A 22,022-nucleotide genomic window follows, 5' to 3' on the forward strand; every position below is an offset into this window, starting at 1 on the left:
CTGGTAAAAAAAAATTCCGAAAATACCCAACACCTAAAATGTCCGGTGTTTTCTGATCCTCTCCCCTGCCAGGAAGCGAAACTACCAAACACCTGGCAACCCTACAACACTCAGCCCCGCCCCTGCCGCCCCCCAAAGGCTTGTCTTAAAGGGGCCATGCTGCTTTATTTTTAATTTATTTTTTTGCTTAATAATTCTCGGGGGGGGGGGGCTTTTTTTTTTGCTCAACTTTGGCCTCCCCCTTTTTTTTCCTCAACAGACTCCCCTCCTGTGCGCTGCAGTATGACCGGTTAACCCGGCTGGGAGCGCCCCGGACCCGCCCAGGCTCGAGCGAGCAGCCCTCGGGCCACGTGCGGCCCCGCTGCTGGGGGCGGGGCGGGGCATCCGAGCGGCCCCGCCCCCTGAGGGGAGCGGCCCCGCCCCCTTGCCTCAGCGGGAAGCGAGGCCCCGCCCCGCCGCTCTCCCGCGCTGCCGAGGCGATGCCGCGCGCCGGGGCTGAGGAGCCGTTGGCCCGGCAGCGGGAGCAGGTGGGTGCCCGGGCCGGCCGCGCGGGGGGGCGGGGAGGGGATTCTGGGCCCCGTCCCCGGACCCCGTCGGGCCAAGTCCCCCCCTTGTCCGGGCTCCTGCTGAGGGGGGGGGGCAGAGCCCGCCGGGCGCGGGCCGGATGCGGGCTCGCGAGCGCGGCGCCGGGCGGTGGGGGGGCCGCGCGCGCGCCAGGTGTGAGGGCCCCGCCCCGGGGGCAAGGAGCGCGCGCCGCGTCTGGCGTCCCCAGCAGCCGCGCTCCTGGTCCCGGCGCCGCGCGGGCTCTGCCCCCTGCCGGGCTGCCTACGCGTCTCCCCTGCAGAGCAGCTGGCGCCCCGCATGCTCCTTGGGTTTAAAGAGCGGTCCCCGACACGGCGCCACCGGGGCCAGCCCGAGCCATTCGTGTGTCCCCGGGAGCCCCCCCCAGGTGCCCGGAAACCCCAAAGGTTGTGAGCCCTGGTTCAAAGCTACAGACTAACAGTCACCCCACTTCTAGAAACCTGCCCTGGGCGCTGCTGTTAAAATGTTCCCGGGGCTAGTTATGTGCAGTCAGCTGATTGGAGACCAGTTACAGGAGCGGCCTTCTAGCAGAGTGTTCCTTTGTATTTTTTTTTCCACTTCATTTGTGTAGGAGCGTACACCGAAAGAAAACCCCAGCATGAGCTATGTATCAGACAAAGCTGAAAAAAGAGCAGTTTTTGGAAAACAAGTGAAAGTTCTTCTCACCCCCTTATTCACGGAAGGAGAGAAATGCAACAAACGTCTGCCCCAGAAACGCTTACTGGAAAAGTTTTCTAGTAATGAGGGCTCGTCAGAAAGAGAACCAAAAGTCAAAAAATCCTGTGATGATCTCACAAGTCTGCAAATAAGAGATGAATCCTACAAGGCTTCTTCCAGTCCACAAGAAGTAATCCCCGATACGTCTTCACTTCCTAATCAGAGTAGCATGGTGTCATCCACAAACACCTCAGTTATGGTTGATCGTGATTCAGAAACCAATGGGGACACAGACCATGAAGGAAGCAATTTGGATACCTCTTATCTGGTAAGAAGTCAAACACTGACTATTTTAGTGACTATGTACTTTTTCACACCTGCCAAGGGAGATGAGAAGCAAAAGGGGCAACTTCCCTGGTGCCTGGCAAATCAAAAAGGCTTGGGGTAGGCATGGCATGCTGGGAGAGACACTGAGGCTGTCTGAGGGAAGCTAGTCCCAGCCCTGCCTCTTCTGCCTGAGGCTCCACCCATTCCAGGGGTGTAGAGGGGACCAGAGAGTCTTTTGGCCCCACTGTCCTCTTAACTTTTTCAATATATTCTTAGCCTAGCCCTCCATTTATCCTATTTGGCATTTTTCACATTTTGAAATTTTCACATTTTGAAACTTCAAGAATTGATGACCTTATCTATAAGGAACTGTTTGCTCCCTAGAAAACATCAGAGAATAAAATTCTGCTGTTTTTAAGGAAATGCAGTGATTTACTTCATTTTTTTAAGATAGAAAAATAAGATCATGTTTTTTCATAGTTATTCAAGACGAATTATTCATTTTTACATTGCCCTCTGGATTAGATTTTTGGCTTACCAATATATATAGTTTTGTTTTTATTGGTTGTAGGTAAATATTACTGTTTACTTAGCATAATTAATGTTAAAATACTTGGTAACATATGAGAAGAATGGGCCTGAAGTTCCCCACCCCTGATTTAAAGAGTCTAGTAAAGACTTGCAAAATTAAACGCTGAAGTCAATCACGTCAACCACTGTACTCCTTACTTGAGGAGTAAGGGAAGTTAAGGGGAGTGTTTCTCCTGTTGACCTCCCTCTGTGTGGTGCCAGGAAATCGATGCAATTTATATAGCTGGAGTTCCATATTTTGCATCGATTTTTCTCCTCAAGAGTAGTCCTACCCTTAGATTGCAAGCTCTTTCCAGCTAATTCTGCCTTTTGTTCTGTAGTTGTAGAGGGCTGAGCACAATGGGTTCCTAGTCCATGACGAGGGCTCCTAAGTGCATTGGAAATCCAAATAATGGTTTTCAGAATGTACCATGTTTCCCTTATTTTGTAAGGTGACAAGAAATAGCACACAGCTTATTCCATTTACAGCCAGTATTTGGCTTATGAGTATATCTGAATAATTCCACTCTTATGAAAAAGTTAGTTACCTTTAGTTCTGAAAAGGAGTCAATTAATTTTTCTCTTCACAATAGTGAAGACAGCTATTATAAGACAGTCTAACACTGGTATTTTTGTACACTCTTCAGTGTATATAATTGCCTCGTGTTGTATGTTTTCGTTTCTTGTTTATCAGTGTAATATTAATTTGATTATTGAATAATTTTAACATCCATAAAGAACTTTGATACAATCTTTAAAACTCCCTAAGTGTGTGTCTGAGCTGTATGTATAAAACACTCCTATTCTGATACAAAATCATCTTGGCTTCTGTTGCTACATGAAATTAATAAAGGTTTTCTGAAGTTAGTGTACTGACTAGCTCCCTCACATTTTTCTTTAGCTCTTCAAAGTTCAGCAGGTGTGCTTTTAAGAAATGTAATTCCTTAAATATCAGTCTTTGGGGCTAGTGTTGTTTTATTCTTTCCTGTGACTGTATATCTTTATGGGGGGCAGAGAGAATGCTTCTGCAGTACAGTAAAATGAGGACTCTACAGCTTCTTTTTGTATTAAGGGCAAAATGCAAATTGCTAGTGACTGACCACGCTAATTGAACTCTGTTAAAGTACTACGGGTTGGACCTCCTTGGTCCAGCACCTTTGGGACCTGACCTATTCTGAATGAGGGAATTTGCTGGATCAGGGGAGCTCCCCTGCCACCGGCCTCACAGGACACTGCCCCTTCCTCTGGTTGGCTCTGCTCCAGCCCTGCTGGGACAGGGGTTGGGCTCGGCTCTGGCCCTGTTTGGGGCTTTCCGGTGATGGAGCTCCCCAGCTGCCATGGCCCTATTTGTCCTGCCTGGCTGGGGCTTCCCGGGGATAGGGCTCTGTGGCTGCCCCCACCGGGGTCTGGGTACTAGAGTTGTCTGATCCAGCAACATCTGTGATCCTGCTGGACCAGGGAGCCCCAGATTTAGGAGATTCAACCTGTACTGTCTAGTGAGTGTGATGTTTTGTTCTTATTCCTCCCAATTCATATTTTTACACTTGTTTGGAAATGGAGAAATATCAAGTACTCCTTAAAGTAAAATTTATTATAAGAGATGCTTGGAACCTAAAATCTTGTCTCTTTATTTAAAGAAAAAGAGGCCATGTAACTTTATACAGAGAAGTATTGTCTCAACACTTCAGGCCTCTTAATGCACTCTGTGTACTGTCTTAAATGTTTGTGTACTGTCTTTATTACTGTTGTTTGTTTGGTGCAGGATGGATCTTCACAGCTGTCAGCCTATGAAAGAAAAAGACTGAAGAACATTATGGAAAATGCTAATTTCTTTGCTTCTCTAAAGCTGCTTGAGGTTTGTATTATGTCTGCCTAGAATAAGACCAAAATAATCATTCTAAATGTAATAGAAATTACCATACCAAAACTCACCCATAGTTCATTTAGTTATTAAATATGTCTCTAACAGTGTCCTACACCAGACACTTAAAAAAAACGCATAAAAATTTCATAACACAGCTGACTTGCAATGATATATCAGTGATCAGATTATGCTTTACACAGACTCTTTGATAGGACTTTAATTTGAATGGGATTTCATTCATTAATATTTATAAAGTACTCAAGTGCAGTCTATGCATTGGAAGAAGTAATCCAAACAAGTTAAGATTGTGACATTTTTAATGTTATCGACAGACACAGATACTCTTTTTCTCCTTTCCATATTCCTTTTCCTGTGTACTGTTCTGTTATTTCTCATAGGTCCACTCTTTGGCATTAAGAAGTAACTTTCTTCCTTGGAAGTCCACTCTTTTGCTCACTCAGAGCTGGCTCTGAGTCCCAGGTGCAGAAGCACAGAGTGATTAGAGAAAATCCCTCTAGTTGTTTCTGAGGAGCTAGCATGAGACGTGTTTAACCTCCCCAATTTCATCTGGCACATTGGACACCTACCTGTGCACACAAACTGCTCTAGAGTTCTGTATGTCTAAGGAAACGAAACAGTGAACAAGCATTCAGCTCTCTTCCAAATTGTTCTTTATCTTTGCATTTGTATGTTAATTCAAGTCCTCTACTGATGATAATTTTTGTGAGTAAAACTGCTGATAGTATAGCGCTTATATCTACCAATCTTCTTTTGAGTCTTACACTAGATGTGCAACTGATGAGTATATTTTATAAACAGTTGGCTAGATCTCTTCTAGTCCTATGGATTCTGTGAAGAGACAGACACATCTCATGTTATCGAGACTATTTCTGAAAGGCGTTTCTCTAACCTGCTCTTAAAAATCTCCAGCGATGGAGATTCTGTAGTGTCCCTAGGCAGCTTACTCCATTGTTTAACCATCCTGACAGGAGGTTTTTCCTAATGTCTAATCTAAACCTCCCTTGCTGCAATTTAAGCCCATTGCTTCCATCCTATCCTTAGAGGTCAAGAAAAACAATTCTCTCCCCTCGTCCCCTGCTTGTAACAACCTTTTAGGTACTTGAAAATGGTTATCATGTTCCCTCTGTCTTTTCTAGACTAAACAAACCCAGTTCTTTCAGTCTTCCTTCATAGGTCATGTTTATAGACCTTTAATCACTTTTATTGCTCTTCTCTGGACTTTTTGCCAATTTGTCCACATCTTTCCTGAAATGTGGCCCTCAGAACGGGACACAATAGTTCAGTTGCGTCCTAATCAGCACAAAGTAGAGAGGAAGAAGTAGTTCTTGTGTGTTACAGCACTCTTGCTAATGCATCCTAGAATGATGTTTGCTTTTTTTGCAACTGTGTCACACTGTTGACTCATATTTAGCTTGTGGTCCACTATGAGCCCAAATCCCTTTCTGCAGTACTCACTTTTGGATAATCATTTCTCATTTTGTGTGTATGAACAGAAATCAGTTGCCAAATCATTTTCTCTGGTGTTTCTTGTTTAGGATTTTGTTTTCCTTAGCACTGCAAGATGAATACAGCCATAGAATACCAAGATAGATAGTATTCTGTTCTTGTGTGTCACAAGATGCCCCAGAATTCAGTTAATTTGTTTTTATTTTATTTTTTTTGCTAGGGAGTAACAACTTGCAAATACAAAGACAGAAACAACACAGTTCAAGTTGCAGGTTTACTCTTTAGTTTGTAGAATTGGAAGTTAGGCAGATATGACTGGTAAACTGAATAAGTCAGATAATTGAGAGAGAATGAACACAGAAAACCTCATAATCATTAGTTTTCATAACTGTATTTCACAAAACCATTAAACACTTGTTCATCTGATTATTTTTCTTATATTTCTACATTTTTCTTTCAAGTCAGCTTCAAGACTTCGTGAAATAGCAACCAAAAGACAATCTCATGGAATCAAAAGGTAAAATAACCATATCTGAGAAACACACCAACATTTTTGCTACTTTTACTTTAGTATATGTACATGCAGCACATTTAAATTCAGATCTAGACCACCAATTACCTTAAACTATCCATGTAACTTCTCCATTGGTAAATTTTCACTTAGTGTATTTCTGTACTTCATCTTTTAAAAAAAATAGTAGTATGACTGTCTTTCTGGTGAAAATAGCATGAAAGTAATAATTATTTTTTCAGTGAGATTTCAAGAGCATCTTGTCCTTGTCGAGTCATAGAAATGTAAGGCTGGAAGGGATCTTGAAGTCATTTAGTGTGATATCCAACCTGATGGCTAAGAAGGAAAAAATCAGCCTGATAATGGAAAGAAGGGAAACGGACTGGAGAGGAAAAAAATAAAAAAAAAGGATAAAGGGGAACATTAGGAATAGCTATAATTAAGCAAAAACAGGAAAACAAGCTACAGTGTGGAGAGGAATAAGAATAAAATAAAATACAGTATGAAAGGTGATATAAAAGAAGATTATGATGTAGAATGGAAGCCTGAAAGACCGATTCAGTTTGTATATTTCAGCAACTGTTGGGTTAATAAAGTAAAGGTACGTGTGTTTTCAGGGTGTATTCAGGCATTTCTTAAAGAGGTGAGAGTTAAGCTTGCACGGGCAACCTTATGTTTGCATTTCCTGATTTCAAAGTTTTGGGTTTTGTTCCATTCACTGTTCTGTGAGAAGACAACATAAAGCGAAGCAGCTTTAGCGCTATATTATCTTAATTGTTTGCCACGCAATAAATAGCTAGAGTTGGGGAGAGAGGAGAACTTGGAGAGGGTAGATATAAATGAAAAGCAAGAGTGTAATAAAGATAAACATTCCTAGACGATGTCAACTAAAGACATGCTGGGGTGAAGTAAATTATTTTGTAAACAAACAGCTGTCAGGGTTGGCCTATGTATATTTGGTTCTGCTTTAGCACAGGAGCATGAACTACACATCCTCTTAAAGGTCTTATCCATCTCTACGTTTCTATGACTCTCTGAGCAAAAATGCATTTCTAGCACGAATCAAAGCGAGTGGTGTTTTTAATCGGGGTCAGAGTTCCAGAAATAAAGATCCAAACCTGTTTTGGATTCCTTTACCCTAGGAACACCTTGCTCATTTGAGTATTTCCATTCCTCTAGAGTTAAACCCAAAAAGACAGAATGTGAGACAGTGCGTCGAAGATCTATGCGCTTGCAAAAAGTAGATCCGTCAGGAGTTCCGTTGCCAGAAATTCCAGCACAGCCAGAACCAGAAAATGATGAATATGTAAGATGCTGAAGGAGAGAGAACAATACAGTGCCTATTTGGCAGCTTTATAAAATTGTGTTAGATTTTTATTTAAATATACTAATTTTAATGAATCTGAATGATTTTGACTGTGATAGTGATCCCTAATTGCTAAATAAGTTTTACTCAATAATGTGGAGATACTTGAAGTTTTTCATGCAGTGAGTTGTATGATTCAGAGTCTTTCACCCTTGGTCATGTTGAGTAGTACTTTGTTCCATGAAATGCCCCATTGGCTTTTGAGGCACTTTCTCAAGAGCAATAGGAGAATATGGCCCTGTGAAAGTGATCTAGGGTTGTGCAGAAGCAAAGTAAATTCTGTTCAAAATAATCTCAATAGAGCGTGCTCAGAGAAGTTCAGTGGAAAGGTAAATCAGGTGGCAGAAGTGCAGTGTGCAATAGTTAGTTCTATGTTCTGTGGCTTAAGTTGAAGAAATAATCCTTTGTCACCTGACTGCATAATATTGTTGGATGTAATGTATGCTCAGTAATTCATTGATTTGGAGCGTTGTCAGCATTAATTCAAGGATTTTTGTTCTCTTTAATGTTTTCAGCATATCTTGAAACTAAAGTTTTGTTAATTTATTTTTTCCCGACTCATGTACTACCTTATTTGAGGAAGTTATATAGCAACATGTAAAATTATATTCCTATGTGAGTCGATCATTTAGATTTTCTGTAGATGCATCTGACGAAGTGGGTCTTTGCCCACGAAAGCTTATGCTCCTACACTTCAGTTAGTCTATAAGGTGCCACAGGACTCCTCGTCGCTTTTGTATTGCTGCAGAAACAATGCTGAACTTCTGCAATGTAGTTGCTGAAGACAATGCTCAGAGTTGGGGGGGAAAGGAAAGGGTATAGGAGGCCACCTGTTCTCGCTCGCATTTTACTACTTCCTGCCCTTGACTCCTAGGATAAGATATTTTGATATGAATTTCTCTTTATACAATTTTCTCTCAATTTAATATCTTGAAAGGACAGATTTATGGCAGCTATAATTGCTAGCTAGCTCCCTTTCATTCACTAGCTTATTCATTGTTGTAGTTAGTTGAACTGGTTGGGAAGCTGTAAAAGATGCAAAGGGATGTTTAACATTGTTTCTGCCCTTTAAATAGCGTCAGTTGCCACCTGGACCTCTTCCAATGGTAACTGCAAATCAGAGCAAGGAATTAACGGACACGTTTCTGGACACATGGACACAGATAAGTCAGGTATTGCCCATCATTCACTAATGTTTTGAGCATTTAGATTAGGGATGTTAGCATGTACTTGTTTACATAATTAACCTATAAACCTGGGCTCATCGGTTAATTCTAACAGTTATGTGCAGCCCCCCCCCCTTGCTGCCTCTGATACAGCTCCTGTATCGGAGGCAGCAAGGGGGGGCAGAGGCTGGAGCTGGTGCTGGGGGGCTTTTAAGCCAGCTCCCTGCTCATGGCAGCTCCCGCAGAGCCACTTGCTCTCCCCTGCCTTAAAAGTCGGCTCCTCGTGATCATCAGCTCCTTTGGAACCACCTGTCCTCCTCCTCCTCCTCCTTTCCTCCACACACTGCTGCCTCTGATACAGAACCTGTAGCGCGGGGGTGGGGGAGGGGTGGTGGGTGGAAGGGCTGGTGGAGCCAATACACACGGGAAGCTAGCTCCCTGCACGTACCAGCTCCTGTGGAGCTGCCTGCCTCCCGGGCTTCTTTCCCTCGTATCAGGCAGCAGCGATGGTGGTGGGGAGGCAGGAGCTTAAAAGCCAGTGCCCCATGAGCACCAACTGTTTAACATTGTTTCTGCCCTTTAAATAGCTTCAGTTACCACCTGAACCTCTTCCAATGGTACCTGCAAATCAGAGCAAGGAATTAATGGACGCTGCTGCTCCCCGCGCGTGTAAACGTGTAACCTAAAACATTTCAGCAGTTACACATTTACAAAAATAAATGTTTAACATCCGTAACTTAGACTGAGCTTATAATAATTGTATGCATGTAAATTTGTGCCCAACTTTAACTTGTACTTTTGTTTTTCTGTCTTATAATGCAGATAAAACCTACTGATACTGAAAAACATCTATGTAACATAGAAAGGTAATCTATAAACAAATTATTTGTCGGTTTTTACTTTGGGGGGAGAATATCTAACAGTTTAATGATGTTGCCTAGATACAAAGCCAGTCTGAGTCGTATGATCCTGAGTGAAGATGCTGTTACAAAAGTTGTCAAAAATAGAATATATTCTGTGGCCATCCATCCTTCTGAAAGCAGAACCTTGGTGGCAGCGGGAGACAAGTCTGGACAGATTGGTCTTTGGGATTTGGTAAGTTGTGATATATCTCTTTGGAGTTACTGGTTTTAATGGGAGGAGAGGGTTGTGCTTAGGATTCCTCTGTTGGGAACCTTATGGGGGTGGAGCTATGTAATGAATGATGTTAGCAAATGTGTTTAATAGATGTTCGCCAGTAGTGAGACTCCAGTGCGAAGGGGGTAAAATGGGAGACCATACGATTTTGTGTGTTGTGGGGGAAGGCAATACAGTTTCAATGTGCCTGAAATTGTGATGATGGCAGTGAGGGAATCCTATCATCCCAACTAGTATAAAATTGTTATGCCGTCACACACTGTTATGCATTTGTCTATGCTACACTGTCTCTCATCAACAGAAGCTGGCCCTCCCTGACACCCATGTCAGCTGTCTCACGTGCATTCACAATGAAGCTGCTGTTATACTGTTATGTGCCAGCTCTCTTGGAATGTCTACTGTAGTTTCCTGCTTTTCCAATGCATTACATTCCCGCTTCTTGGTCTTATCTTTAAGACCCTTTGCAGTTTTGCCTTTTACTACTTCTTTGTAAATAAATATACACATACACACATTCTGTTGCATCACCATCCTCTCTATTGTGCCATAGATGCTCACCTTCAGTGCCCATTTCTCTCCTCTGCGGCTGCTTGCTCTTTCTTTCGTACTGTTCCTTATACATGAAACCACCCTCCCTGACTTAGTGTGTGAAGCTACTGCCTTTCATTTCTTTACCCTCCTCAAGACCCATTTCTGCCTTGATGCCTCCAAGCCATCCGTCAACTACTGTGAGCTAGATTGACACTCAAAGGTAACTGAATAATGCCAGCTAGGTATAGGGTTAAAAAGACTCATCATTCAGAACCATCAAGTTGTGCCAGCCATTGTCACTACATGATGAGGGGAAGCATGATCCAGTAGTTCTAGCGCCAGATGTCCCAGGTCCAGTTCTATGCTTTGCCATAGACATACCCTTTGTGAGTCTGGGGAATGCATGCATGGTGAAATACTGCTTCCATTGAAGTCAGTGGCAAAACCCCCTTTTTTTCAGAGGGGCTGAGACTTTACCCATTAGTCTCTCTGTGCCTCAGTTCCCCACCTATAGAATGGCAATAATAGTACTTCTGTACCTGACGGGGATGTAAAAATATTACAGATTCTGATGTCATCATGTACTATAGTCATGAAAGAGCCACCAGATCATGGATCTCTTAGGTGCCTATTTTCATTACACTTGTCCTTTCCTCTATCGTTTGTTACAATTGTGTCTTAAATTCTAACAGCAAAGTCTACATCTTTATATGCTTGTATAGCACCTTGCACAAGGTGCTTATGGTCTTGATTGGTGCCTTTGGACATTGCTGTAACACACACAAAAACTTGGAATAATTTGTAAAACCTTCTAAAAATGATCAAATGTAACTTTTCTCTGTATCTGGATTTTTGTGACTAATATTCAGTATCCTTCAAGGCTAGGACAAGTTTAGTTTGCAGCATGGTTTGGCTATTGGGACAAAACTTTCAAATTGCAGTATAAGGATAGTTAAGCACTGGGAAAAGTTACTTAATGAGGTTGTAGAATCCACATTCTTGGAGGCTTTTAAGAACAGGTTAGACAGATTTATCAGAGATCATCTAGGCTAAATCAGTCTGTTTGCTGAAGGGAGCTCAGTTTTGGGACAAAGAATAACATCCATAGAAGGAAGATTAGTTCCAAAACCAAAAAAGAAGAATTTGACACTATTTTACATGTTGATTGGATGCTGTGGTGGTATCAGCATGATTAGCCGATAAGATGTAGAAAAGTTACCGTTTTGTTTCTAACTCCAAATTGAATGTAAATCAATTGTAGCATTGAAAACAATCCGATGATGTAGAACAGCAGATGTACGTTACAGCAGAAGTTGCAGCCCCTCCTCTCTAGGAGGTTTTGTAATCATGAAATATCTGTAGCACATGTAGCTAAACCACTTGTACAGTGATGGAGAGGAGGAGGAGAAAGAAAGCACGGGCCTGTCAGTAGTATGTTGAACTGCAAATTGTGAGCCAAATCATTCAGTGTGCCCTCAGGCAGAAATCCTTAACGTCAGTGGTAATTTAGCATTGGCAGGGACTCCAAAGATTTGACTCAAAGCCTAAAATAGGGCTAAATTTGCCATTTGGGCTGCTGGAAGCAAACTTGTTCTATTAGTTTATCCAACAAATGGATTTGCTGGTGCATGCAATCATTCCGAAAAGATTAGGAAAAAGTAAATCCGTATGAGTTGTGATACAGAATTGAGACGAAGAACTTGAAAGAGCAGTACATACTGTACAAATAGAAATGAGATAGTTAACATTGTGTGTGCTGAATCTTTTTTTATTTTCAGAACTCAAAATCTGAAGATGGAATTTATGTCTTTATACCACATAGTCAGCCAGTGAGCTGCATGTATTTTTCTCCATGTAATCCTGCTCATCTGCTGTCTCTGAGCCATGATGGAACAGTACGATGTGGGGATGTTACCAGAGCTGTCTTTGAAGAGGTGAATGTTTATGCACTTCCATTATGCATAAGTCTCCTTATGAATCTATCCATAGAGATATAGCTATAAAGTATATTCAGCCCCTCTTGTGCAGAGGTACTACAGCTTTGAGATGCGTTCTCAGGGTGGCAGAATGAGGAAGCCCTCCATAGAGTGATCTCGAGGATGCACCAAATAATGTGGAATAAGGCGCCATGGAGAAGGGAGACTTTGATTTCAAACCGGGGCAGGGAGAGGTTTCTAAGTCTTTTTAGACACGTCTGTCTAGGAGAAGGCAACTCTGATCTCAGACCTGCACTCCCTCCCTCCAGTGTGCATGTCGCAATTCCTGTGGCTCTGTACAACGGTTGGTTTGCGAGAGTAAGGTTGGAACTCAAGCCAGCCTCACTTAAATCATTTCATATGTGAAAGTAGATCTCTTGATGCTAAAGATTTCGGAGAAAAGGAGAATGTAGAGAGCAGCATCAGGATCTCTGTGATTTTCATTGACCTGACCAAGGTGTTTGATACAGTCATCAGAAAGCGTTCAGGAAGGTACTTGGGCGAATCAGTTGTCTGGAAAAATTGATCAATATAGTTTGGCCCTTTCATGAGGGTATGCTGGGTCGCATCTATACATCAGCACCTTTTCAAGTATCAGATGGTACAAAGCAAGGATGTGTCCTTGCTCCTCTCCTTTTTAGCATCTGCTTTTCAATTATGCTGTTATTTGCTTTCAAGGATTGCGCATTGGGCACACCTATTCTGTTCCGAACTGATGGCGGCATTTTCAACCTTCAAAGACTTCAGGCTTGCACCAAAGTGGTCACTTCCACTGTCTGTGACCTGCTGTTTGCTGATGTCTGTGCATTGTTGGCTCATTCAGTTGAGGATGCGCAGGAGCTCTTTTTGGTCATTTTACTACTTCTGCTCACGGTTTTGGACTCTCTGTGAGACTCAGGAAGACAGAGGCTATGTCTCAGCCTGTTCGGAAAGAGCCCAGTACTCCAGGGATCATTGCTGCTGATACTGTCCTTAAGGCTCTTGATAAATTGCATGCCTTAAAAGCATAAACACTGATGGCGATGATCTGCATGACTAGCCAAAGCCAGTGCAGTCTTCAGAAGATTGACCAAACACTCATACGAAGGTAACAGTTATCAGGCAGTTGTCCTGAATATCCTGCTGTATGGCTCGGAGTCATGGACCACCTATCGCTTGCTGTGTTTTGAAACTCAGCTCCATACGCACTGCCTAAGGAAGATTGCCCATGCCAATTGATGGGACAACATTCCTAACAAGAAGGTCTTAAAGTTTCTGGTGTCCTGGGCATGAAAGCAATGCTTGCAAACAGTTTTGCTGGATTGGTCATGTTATGAGGATGGATGATATAGGGATACTGAAGATGATCTTCTACAGCCAGATTCTTCCTGGAAAGCACTCTATTGGGGACCAGTGTACGTGTTAAAGGATATCATAAAGGCCAATGTGAAGTCATGCAGCATATCTCCTGGTGACCTGGAAATTGTAGATCACGACAGATTGTTCTGGTGGCAAACTGTTGTACAAGTTCTCAAATGCTTCAAGAGTTAGTGTATCCAGAGGTTACAAGAGAAGTGTAGGATCAGAAAAGAATGTACAACACCCACAGATGGCGGATTTTTGTGACATCTGTAATCGGATTTGCCAGTCAAGGATTGGCTTAGTTGCTCACCAACAGCATCATAGAAGATGAGATCCGTCGAGCGACAACTCCGTCTGTACATACATATTCAACCACTTAATACCACAAATGACTTGTTAGCTCCTCAGATTGCTGGGAAGTTTACCACTATCCCCTCATAAGGCTACATAAAGTAACCAAAGAAAACTTTTTCATAATACGGGGGGAAATGGAAGCCTCTTGGCCAACTAGATATCTGGAAAACGTGACTTGGTTTTGATTTGACTACAGTGTTTTAAGAGAACTTTCCTATAACTTGTCATGGACACCCTCTTTAACTTGTCCTCAGTGAAGAAACCTGTTTCTTGTTAAAATGAGTTTCATCTGCAGTCATGGGTCTCTTATTTAACCCAGTAAATGCTCTTCATTTTTTTAAAGTATATTTTAAAGCATCTGATTAATAGTTTTTCTTTAGATGAGCTCTACAATTCTCAGTCATGGTGCAATGTAAAACCCCTGTTAGTTTAATTGTTCTCACCGTTATTCCAGAAACAACTGCTTGGAGCTCCACAGAGGGGCCAAGTGGCACATACATTCTATCTTCGTGGCTCCTAGGAAGGGATTGGCAGTTCTGGTCTTGGCTTCTCATGGTCACGTAACTTCTACAAGTAGGGTCCTGCCGGTGGCCAGGTTCCCCTGGAGGGAGCAGTAATGAATAAGGCTGCGTATCTGTCACGGAGGTCACAGATTCCATGAATTTCTGTGATCTCAGTGACTTCTGCAGATGACTTCATGGCTGCCCAAGAGCTGCACTCGCCACTGCTGGGCAGACTGTGCGTGAGAGGGGTTCAGGGCTGGGCTGGAGGGTGGCATTTACCATGGGAGGCTCCTAAGAAGTGGCTGGCATGTCCCTGCAACTCTTAGGCGCTGCCCCCGTAGCTCCATTGGCTGTATTGCCAGGCAACGGGAGCTGCAGACCAGAGTTTGTGACTGGGGCAGCATGAGGAGCTCCCTGGCCTTTCCTCTCCCTAGGAGTTGCACAGACATGCCGGCAGCTTCTGGGCCGCTGTGCGGAGTCGGGTAAGAGATCCCAGGCCATGTGCCCTGGCCCGCTTCCTCCCTCAGCGGCAGTGGGGATCCTGGGCCAGCCCCCAGTTCCTGTGGCACGCTGGTCAGCTCTTCCAGAGCACCCTCAGCCTCCTGGCCCAAGGTTTAGTTAGGGGGTCTATAGTACAAGTTGTGGGTCAGGTCAGGGCTGTGAATTTTGGTTTACTGCCCTTGGCCTGTCCATGACTTCTCGTACTGAAAACACCTGTGACTAAAACAGAGCCTGAGTAAAGACATCTTAAATAACTGTTGCTCAAAGCACCATTGCCTGAATTATTGGTAATTGCCACTCTGACGGGAGATTGGCACGAGCGCAGGCTCCTGCTCATTCTGAGTGTGCTGCTCAAATGCCATGGAGCCTGATCCTGCTTGGCACACCTAGCAAGGGGCATCCTTGGGCTTGGGGTTAGGGTTGCCAGATGGGTTCTGAAAAAATACTGAACCAAAAAAAAAGGGTGGCCCCTTTAAGAAACGCTTCTGAGGCTTTTTGGCCCTAACAGGCTGCTGGCGGCCGCCCGCCATCATGCCTCCCTGTGCCGGGCTGGAGAGTTCCCCGTGGAACCCAGTAAGCACCCGGGATTTTCGCCTTCCGGCTGGATAAAAAACATAAAATACCAGACTGTCCGATGAAAATACCAGATGGTCCCGTGAAAATACCGGACACCTGGCAGCCCTACTTGGAGTGGGCACACAGCCTGTCCTACCCTCTTCAGTACCCACCTGAGATTTGCTTGCTAAGTCCGTCATCTGCTTGTGGAAATAGTGGGATGATAAGATCTTATGTTGGAGTCGATAAACAAAAGGGCCAAAGTATGTTTATTTGTCATACTTAGTCCAAAACAACCCTATTAGAGAGACTTTCTGTATTCCACCTGGTGGTGTGAAAAAGCTACTTAAATGGATCACTGTTGCTTTTTTTTAACTTGTGTTCCCAGTATAGTTCAGCGTGAAAGGACATAGCTGTAGTTAAAACAGATTCCATTCTATTGTACGCTTCAATTGCTGTGAAGTATCAGTATGGAAATAGTTGATTAGTCTGATTTTATTTTAACCAGTTACACATTGCCTTACATAAAAACCCTCTTCCTTCCTTAGGTGTACAGAAGTGAAGAAAACAGCTTATCTTCCTTTGACTTCTTGACAGACAATACATCCTCATTGGTGGTGGGACAGTGGGATGGTGATGTGGCCATTGTGGACAGACGGACACCAGGAACTTCTTCTGAACTTACTGCAAACGTTAATTCAAAGACTACAAGGACTGTCCATGTTCATCCTGTGAACAGACAATATTTCATTGCTGCAGGCGCAGTGTACGTACATTTAAAATGTATTTCAGGGATTTGTGTGCTTTGAGGTCTGTGCCACAGATTCACAGGAAGGTATTGGGAATCAGCTGTATATGGCATCTATTTGGGGAAAGAGATCATCCATTGATATTTATGACAGGGAAGTTTTTTCACATGAATATATGCAAGGTTTTTCTGATCATTTAGGAAAACATTCTACAAAAACTTAATATCTGATATAATCTGGCTTTCTCTAATACTTTTGTGTTGGGAGTTATAAAAGGATATTATGGGGGGGCACTTTGGCTTTGGGGAAAAAAGGGTTGAAAATACTAGAACACCCTCCTGCGGTTGCCATTTTCATGGATGGTGTCTCTTCAGAAATATTGAGTAGCATCTTTTTCAGGTGATCTTTGGGGAAATAAAGGCTTTTGGTAATTGCTTAGACAGCATGGACATTTGTAATTGTTGTTTGCCTTGTGAGTGGTTTAGGGCAGGATGTACTATTAACAGGTAGAATTTAAGGGCAATTATTATCGTATGTAAAGTTTTTTTTTTTTAATAAGATGCAGCTAGTGTTCTCTGTTCCCTCACTTGTGTGGAAGTGAGGGGAAACGGAAAATTTAAATTTTAAAGATTATGCAACTGCTTCATAGTAGTTATGTAACTAGCTTACATTTCATAATAAAACTGTTATAAAATGGCTTTGTGCTCTCTTCCAGGAATGTTGGCGTGTATGATACACGGTACTTGAAGCCTAATGGAAATAAGCCCATACTCTTTCTTAGTGGACACACAAAGAGTGTTGCTTCTGCATATTTCTCACCTATTACTGGCCACAGAGTGGTGACAACGTGTGCTGATGATAAGTTGAGGTAAGGGTGTGAGAAGTCCTTAGTTGCTTTTTCTTCACATTAAGTAGAATTTCTTGTAATATTTTGTAACATTTCTTTGTTTACATTTCTACCTTCGTTTATCTTTAGAATGTACTACTTTGACCATAAATAGAAACAGATAGGGCTAGCTTTTCCAAAAAACATGTTAATTAATCCATGTGTAGCTATTACAAATGCTGAGATCCTGAATTTGAATTTCCTGCAAAAAAGAGCTAATATTTTTATATGTTGCCTTGAGTTGAATAAAGCATAAGACATAATTAGGACTGAATTCATAGTGTGGATTGTATTTTTTAAAAAGGGTCTCACTATTCATGCTGTCAATTTGTGATCATTATTTAAATAATCTTGCCATCTAAGCATCTGATTGCATCCACAAATGGGGTTACTTAAATGTTTAACTTAAATTATATCACAGAACAGTAGGCAGAAAATGAGAGGTCTTCTTAAAGCTAGGCTGAAAACTTAGGCCCTATATAAAATAGTATGTGTGTTTAAAAAAAAAAAAAAAAAAAAATCTGTCAAGAACGTATGCATTAGTCATACCCTAAGAGAGGTGGGTGAGAGCACTGGGAAGAGAGGAAAGCACAGCAGGCCTCAAGTTGTAATAATGCACCAGCTTCAGCTTCTGGCCCTGTGCTACAGTGTTGTCCGTGGCAAAGGCTGTTGCCCCAAAATTGGACTTTTTAGTCACTTGTGATGCTGCAGCACAGCAGACCACAACTGAACTGTGTTCGTGCTTACTCACTTTAGAACATGTCTGTTAATGGAATCAGGATTTTAATGCCTGTCCCTGAAATGGATTTTACAAGTGCAGAGCTTGTCATTTTCCAAAACTTGTATTGTCTGATTACATTACTCTATGGGCACGTCTAGACTACATGCCTCTGTCGCCAGAGGCATGTAGATTAGGCTACCAGACATAGGAAAATGAAGCGGCGATTTAAATAATCGCCTCTTCATTTAAATTTACATGGCTGCCGCACTGAGCTGACAAACAGCTGATCAGCTGTTTGTCGGCTCAGCGCGGCAGCAATGTAAATTTAAATGAAGCTGCGATTATTTAAATTGCCGCTTCATTTTCCTATGTCTGGTAGCCTAATCTACATGCCTCTGGCGACAGAGGCATGTAGTCTAGACGTACCCTATATAGGTATTTTACAGGTACGTCTTGTTTATGTTGATGTAGATGATATGATTTGGTTTATTTCACAGAGTCTATGACACCAGCTCTTTATCAGCTGCGATTCCTGTTGTCACTGCTATCAGGTAAGTTACATATTGCACTGCTAAGGATCTCCCCTTTTGTGGTTGCTTGGTGATGTGTAAAACTAGCATAACCAGTTGGTGGAGGGAGCCTCCAGGTGGCACAGAGCTGTCATAGTAGCTTGTACTGAGAAAAGTAGCCCTGTCTAGGGCTTACCTAAACCTAGTGATTCTTCAGCTGCTAGAAGAGCTGCTGGTGTCGTAGGCAGCTGCATTAGGGAGAGCAGCCCTAACGCTATTCTTTAGGCAAATGACCCAGAGTCAGGGTAGTCTATACTATAGTCCACTACAGGTGCCCAGCCACCCTGCTCCAGGCCCAGCTTGGATACAGCCCAAAGTTTAGTCCTCTAGATTTGTGAGGAGGCTTTCCATATTTTTCTGTGTAACTTGAAGTATTAAAACCTGTTTTGACCCTGTATTTTTAAGAAGTTTGTGTTTCAGGGTGTGGTGTCATTGGTATTTTGTCTTTTAAAACATTATTTTGTAATTCTAAAAATATTTTGTGGGTGAACAGGATACTCAAATCAACACATTTTGGTAATAAAGGGCACTGCTTATAAATGGAGATATTTTTCTTTTTCTTATTCCCTTTCCTTCATCCCCCACTCCATCCAGTCCTACAGCATGCAGTTCCTTTCTGGGAATAAGAAAAGCCGGACTCCCTCCATCAAATCTGTCGTGGCCACCTCTGGGGTCACAGAGAGGTTGCTATTAGGCCTGACTGGCCTGAAAAATTTAAATGTTGGATTTTTAAAATGGGCTTAATGGTGTATTCCTGGATTGGTATCCAAAGACAATCTCAGACCTTTTTTAACCTTTACAGTAATAGATGCTTATTATGTCAGAGGATCACTTGCTACACTTTTCTTGCAGTAGGTTTAAAACAAACCAAAGGAAGTATTTCCACATAATGCACAGTCATCCTGTGGAACGCCTTGCCAGAGAATGTTGTGAAGGCCAAGACTATAACAGGGTTAAAAAATACATATGTTCCTGGGAGACAGGTCCATCAGTGGACAGGAATGGTGTCCCTCGCCTCTATTTGCCAGAAGCTGGGAATGGGTGACGGAAACTCATTTGAGGATTACCTGTTCTGTTCATTTCCTTTGAGGTATCTGGCATTGGCTACTGTTGGCAGTTAGGACACTGGGCTAGATGGACCTTTGGTCTGACCCAGTCTGGCTGTTATGTTCTCGTCTTTAGTCCTCCTTTTTATCCTGTTACCATCCCTTTCTCTAGAAAGCCTGGTGAGAGGAAAGGGGTGAGTCCTATCACTAATGATCTGTTGGGGAGAAGTGTTGAATGGATCTGAAAAGTGCCATCTCTAAACTAGTTGAATGTGGTGATGACGAGAAGATGAGGTTGGATGTGTGGTCAATGGATGCTCTAAACAAGAGCACTTGAAATAGCAGAATTGAAATAGGCAGCTTACTGAATTCAGGGTTTGATTTTTTTTTCTTTTCTCTTTCATTTTTCTGAATAGACATAACAATAACACAGGCCGCTGGTTAACTAGGTTCAGAGCAGTGTGGGACCCTAAACAGGAAGACTGTTTTGTGGTTGGCAGCATGGCACGCCCACGGCAAATAGAAATCTTCCAGGCTACTGGTAAACTGTTGCACTCTTTTTATAATGAAGATTACCTTGGCTCTGTTTGTTCCATCAACGCTGTGCACCCTACAAAGAATATCCTAGTTGGTGGCAACTCCAGTGGCCGTCTCCATGTTTTTAAAGATTGGTGAAGTTTTTCCTACATAAAGTATGTTCAGTGTTGTGTGTTTCTCAGGTCAAAGATATACATTAAAAGGCTTTAACTTGCACATTATTTGGAAACATTCTGTATAGTCTTTCTTTAAAAAAAAAAAAGTTATGAATATTAAATCTGTAGCAGTCAGGTGCTGGAGGTTCACCCTGGTGTAGAACAGACAGCAGCAGAGGTTCCTGGCTACGCTGCGGAATCACTAACGAGCTGAAATCCCAGAGCTGCTGCTCTCATGCTGCGTCTCACGCCAGCACTGGGAGCAGAGGCAGTGCCAAATGGTGCTGGTGTTGGCAGCAGAAATACTAGCACACCGCCAGCCCTCTCCCTCAGACAGGAGAACACCATCCCCAACGCACTCCTCGAAGGTCAGAAGTGGTCCCAGAGCACAAGTGGGGACCAGAGGCTGGACAAAGGCCAGTGGCATGTTAGAGACCTTCGTCCCTTGGATTTTCAACAGGACAAGGTGAGAATCGAGGAACATGGACACCACCCAAGATATTGTAAGGTGGGTGTTTAACGTCTTTCAGATCATTGTGGGTGTTTAACGTCTTTCAGGTCATTGTGGCATGAGCGCCCCAAGTTAATGCTACTTTCTTCTTCAATAAAAGCTTTTTTTCATACAGACTCAGTGTTTGCGAGTGGGAAAGTGTTACCTCCCGGCAGTGCCCAGGCTGGAGGTTGCTTTTCTTGCATTACTGGGGGATGTTGAGCTGGTCCTGTCCTGTAAAAAGCAGGTGCCCTTAGATTCCAAACCTGTCCCCTGTCTCTGCCTACGCCACCTAGCAGATGGGCTACACTTGTACCTAATGCACTTGGAAACATTAAAGCTACAGTATGGTACAAAAAGGTCATTAAGCTTGCCTGCATTCAAACGGTCATTGCTCAACTCTGAGGCACTTCTGGTCTTCTTGGACAAGAGTCGGCTGAAATGAGATCACTTTAATGCACTTTTCATCTCACCACTCTGCTACACGATGACCACTGCCAAAAAATTGTACCACTCTCTGCCTTCAATTGCCAGCCTGGCTTGGCTTTCACTCTTGAAGATGGATCTGTGAGCTGTTGTCACTCCTGCTGTCTTCAAAATGTATTTGATATTCACACTCTGCATGTAAACGGTGTGTAATGAGTGTAATTGTGGTAAGTTAGCCATGGCTGGCACTGTGCTCAGCAGAGCAGGGAGAGGGATGGGAAGGTGGGAGGTGAGTCTGTCTTTCTGCTAGATTCATCTTGCTCTATGGTGTCAGTTTCATCGTGGGAGCAGGACTTGCTGAGAATGCACAACCTCTTGGGTACAGCGACATGTTTTGAAGGATGGCTTTTTAGAAAACAAGGTAAGTCAGTAAGGATGAAGGCACAATTGTTAAGCCATGCAAATACCTATAGCGACACAGAGAGAGAATGCACACGTTAGGCTTACGGAGTTTGGAAAGTGTGTGTAATTTGGGAATTTCTCTGCTTAAAAAGCCAGAATCTGCATTGATTTTTTTTTTCTGATGGGAAGTTTGTGTAAGTTAAAGGGTGCAGAATTTGGACCATTATGTTTAATGACTAATTTCTGAAGTTATTGATCAAATAAAACTGCTGTTGAAGCTGTAAAATATTATCACCAGTCAAATGAGTGATTTTTTTAAAAAATACATGCCAACTCTGGGTTTTCATGATACTTAAATATTTATTTAAATTTAAAAATACTTTTCATGGCACCAATGATTTTATGCTAACTACATATTGAATATGTAGAAAAAGGTACATTGTTTTGGAGGAAAAAATGTAACTTACAGTGTTTGGCACATGAAAGGTTAACTTCTATGAAAACTAAGAAATTCACATTTTCTGGTATTTTTACCCTCTACTGCTTAAAGATGCAGTACACTATTCTTTATTAAGAGTTTTGCTTCCTCTGATATAAGAACTATGGAAACGACTTTTTATACAAATGACAGAT

The 22,022-nt window shown here is 42.7% G+C and overlaps 1 protein-coding gene across 1 annotated transcript; it reads left to right on the forward strand.

Annotated features, from left to right (window-relative positions):
* Positions 1 to 370: 370 nt before the first annotated feature.
* WDR76 (WD repeat domain 76) lies at positions 371 to 20,137 on the forward strand. Its single transcript, XM_075896784.1, has 13 exons — positions 371 to 527; positions 1,154 to 1,567; positions 3,899 to 3,991; positions 5,929 to 5,984; positions 7,158 to 7,284; positions 8,421 to 8,516; positions 9,333 to 9,376; positions 9,452 to 9,605; positions 11,957 to 12,112; positions 15,957 to 16,174; positions 16,873 to 17,025; positions 18,262 to 18,315; positions 19,796 to 20,137. The coding sequence occupies exons 1-13, from the start codon at positions 480 to 482 to the stop codon at positions 20,052 to 20,054; spliced, it is 1,872 nt and encodes a 623-aa protein (XP_075752899.1). The 5' UTR covers positions 371 to 479; the 3' UTR covers positions 20,055 to 20,137.
* The last annotated feature ends 1,885 nt before the right edge of the window (positions 20,138 to 22,022 follow it).

This window comes from Pelodiscus sinensis, chromosome 14 (genome assembly GCF_049634645.1).
Source record: "Pelodiscus sinensis isolate JC-2024 chromosome 14, ASM4963464v1, whole genome shotgun sequence".
In the NCBI taxonomy this organism is placed as follows: Eukaryota; Metazoa; Chordata; order Testudines; family Trionychidae; genus Pelodiscus; species Pelodiscus sinensis.

What these genes read in the sequence shown, in the direction of transcription:
- WDR76 (XM_075896784.1), top strand. Translation starts at nt 480, where the DNA reads ATGCCGCGCGCCGGGGCTGAGGAGCCGTTGGCCCGGCAGCGGGAGCAG. An exon ending in ATTTGGATACCTCTTATCTG is followed by an intron (nt 1,568 to 3,898) that starts GTAAGAAGTCAA and finishes TGTTTGGTGCAG; the next exon opens with GATGGATCTTCACAGCTGTC. An exon ending in TGTGCTGATGATAAGTTGAG is followed by an intron (nt 17,026 to 18,261) that starts GTAAGGGTGTGA and finishes TTTATTTCACAG; the next exon opens with AGTCTATGACACCAGCTCTT.